Source organism: Penaeus japonicus, unplaced genomic scaffold (genome assembly GCF_977035675.1).
Source record: "Penaeus japonicus unplaced genomic scaffold, GWHDUDI00000001_assembly GWHDUDI00000020, whole genome shotgun sequence".
Lineage (NCBI taxonomy): Eukaryota > Metazoa > Arthropoda > Malacostraca > Decapoda > Penaeidae > Penaeus > Penaeus japonicus.
Genome location: NW_028234422.1, coordinates 29865065 through 29867564, shown reverse-complemented (window position 1 = coordinate 29867564; position 2500 = coordinate 29865065). Strand labels below are relative to the sequence as shown.

The window sequence follows — 2500 nt, the reverse complement described above, 5'->3', positions numbered from 1 at the left end:
TGATAATGATTTAGAAAATAAGAATAACTTTCAATAGATAACAAACCGATGATGAAGGAATTATGTTATAATGATAATCTAAGGAAATGAAGAAAAAACGAAACTAAAGATAAAAGATGCAAAAACCAGAAACGTTATCAAAGTGTTCTTATAATAATATAATATTATAATCATATGTCATATAAGTTTTTATAATCACATAAGTTTTGCGCAAAGAGAGAATTTATCTTTACTCCAAATTATATACTCTGCTTACACCCAAATGTAATATCTTTAAGTACTCAGTTATTTGCCTTATAGATGTGTCTGTACTATTAGTATTACTTCGACACCAACCGCTATATTTTTTTAAACATCTGTATATGTATATTTCTTAATGTTTATAAATACCTTGAGGTAAGTGTAGATGCATAAAAAATCGCGCATTATAAATATATATGTATATATATAGACATTATATATATACATATATATATATATATATATATATATATATATATAATATTGTATATATACATATGCACACATATATACATACAATACATAATATATATCTATTGTATATATATATATATATATATATATATATATATATATATTGTATATATATATATATATATTGTATATGTATATATTGTATATATATATATATATATATATATATATATATATATTGTATATATATATATTCATGTATATAGAAAATTATGTGTGTGGGACAGTGAATGTTACACATACTATTTTACTCTATAAATAGATAACATGTTAGTCTTTGACACAGGAAAGTACGAACAGAACCGAAAAAAAAATGTACGCCTTTTGTCAGGAACAATGACAATCAACTTTTTGAATCAACGGACTGAAGAGCGTATTTTCCGAGGTCGGTTTCCAACTAGCTTATAAAAGGCGAGTGGCGGCGCCGGGAGGGCAGTTCGCAGCTCCGAGGCCTTTGGCGTGGAACAAGGTAGAGGATCAAGGTAGAGGATTCTTCAGTAGCATATAGCCTCCGTGTATGTGGATTTGCACTTACACACGCACACGCACACACACACGCAGACGCAGACGCAGACACACACACACACATACATTATCTACGGACTCATGTATGCATGTATGCTGAAATAATACCCTTTTCCACTCCCTCTTGCTACCTTTTCCATCGATATTAATATTCCCTCTCTTCCCCCCCCCCCTCCCCCGCCTCATCCACCTGCAGCATCCAGCTCCTTCCCATTCAGAAAAAAAAGATGAAGTTATCCCTTCTGGTTAGCGTGGCGACGGTAGCTATGGTGTTGGCACTCGTCGCTACCCCGTGCCAGGGCCAAATATGGGAGACGCTGATACCCCTTATCACGAAGGAAGTCGTGAGGTGAGTGAAGCCTTTTTTTCTTTTTTTATCTTCTCTCTCTCTCTCTCTCTCTAAAAAGAAAAGAGAAAAATTGTTCGTAGGATGTACTCCAAAAATATGGTTTCTGTAATTGTCGTTCTTTACCGAATATCTTATAAAATGCACACTTCTTAGAAGTCTATGTCCATCAAGTTTAATATGTCCATTAAACTTGATAATACGGTAACATTCAATATCACAGTACGCTTTAAAATAATGAAAGGACTTGATAGATATAATATTACATACAATATATATATATATATATATATATATATATATATATATATATATATATATATATATATATATATATATATAAAATAGATGTAATATAAAATAGATAGATATATCATAATACACAATGGTACTAAAACAAAAATGAATTTTCTTCTCAGCTTGTGGAAAAACGGCGAAAGGGAAATGTTTGGACACCGGTGCACGTACAGCGTGACCCCCAAAATAAAAAGCTTTGAGCTCTACTTTAAGGGAAGGATGACCTGCCCATCTCTCAGTAACGAAAGAGGAGAAGGTAAGAAGGAAAGAGGCAAATGAGGTGTAGAGAAAATGGAGAAAATGTCTTACCTATAAAAGGCCTCCTAATGAATAATATTTGTTGGCATATGTGTAAAAAATGTAGAATTTTGTGTTCATAAGGTCACGTCAGTGTAACCTTGTATTCTTGATATTTCATTTCATTTCACTATTCTGTCTTTATCTATTATGTACATATGCATATATACATACGTTTATAAGTACACACACACACACAAACACACACACACAAACACACACACACACAGAAAGATTCACATCACCCAATCTCTCCCTCCCTCCATTCGTTCCCTCACCTCGAACTAACACCGTTTTCCTTCCTTCCTCCCTCGTGTCCAGCCTTCACGCGCAGTCGCTCGGGAGTTGAGGCAAAGACCGTGGAGGATTACGTGAGGAAAATTGTTGCAAAGGGCGTGATCACAGAAGAGGAAGCAAAGGCGTGGCTCAACAAGTAAAAAAAAAAGGGCTTTGTTCATTAATCATGAGCTTGTTTTAGAAGTTTGACAAGTTCTTCGACGGGTATGTTTTGCCTGTTCAGCAAGTGTGTTCGATGAAGAA

General features: G+C 33.8%; 1 protein-coding gene across 2 annotated transcripts in view; it reads left to right on the top strand.

Moving 5' to 3' along the window:
- The first annotated feature begins 826 nt into the window (after nucleotides 1-826).
- The window catches only part of LOC122262156 (anti-lipopolysaccharide factor), a 1738-nt gene continuing 64 nt past the window's right edge, over nucleotides 827-2500 (top strand). Inside the window, exons 1-4 of one of the 2 annotated variants that reach the window (XM_043030104.2) lie at nucleotides 827-964; nucleotides 1217-1369; nucleotides 1786-1919; nucleotides 2282-2500. The exon at nucleotides 2282-2500 is cut by the window's right edge and continues 64 nt beyond it. In XM_043030104.2, coding sequence (XP_042886038.2) covers nucleotides 1248-1369; nucleotides 1786-1919; nucleotides 2282-2397 — 372 coding nt within the window. In that variant the 5' untranslated portion in view covers nucleotides 827-964; nucleotides 1217-1247 and the 3' untranslated portion in view covers nucleotides 2398-2500. Of the gene's footprint in view, nucleotides 978-1216; nucleotides 1370-1785; nucleotides 1920-2281 lie in introns of both variants that reach the window. The other variant, XM_043030103.2, reaches the window with a different exon arrangement.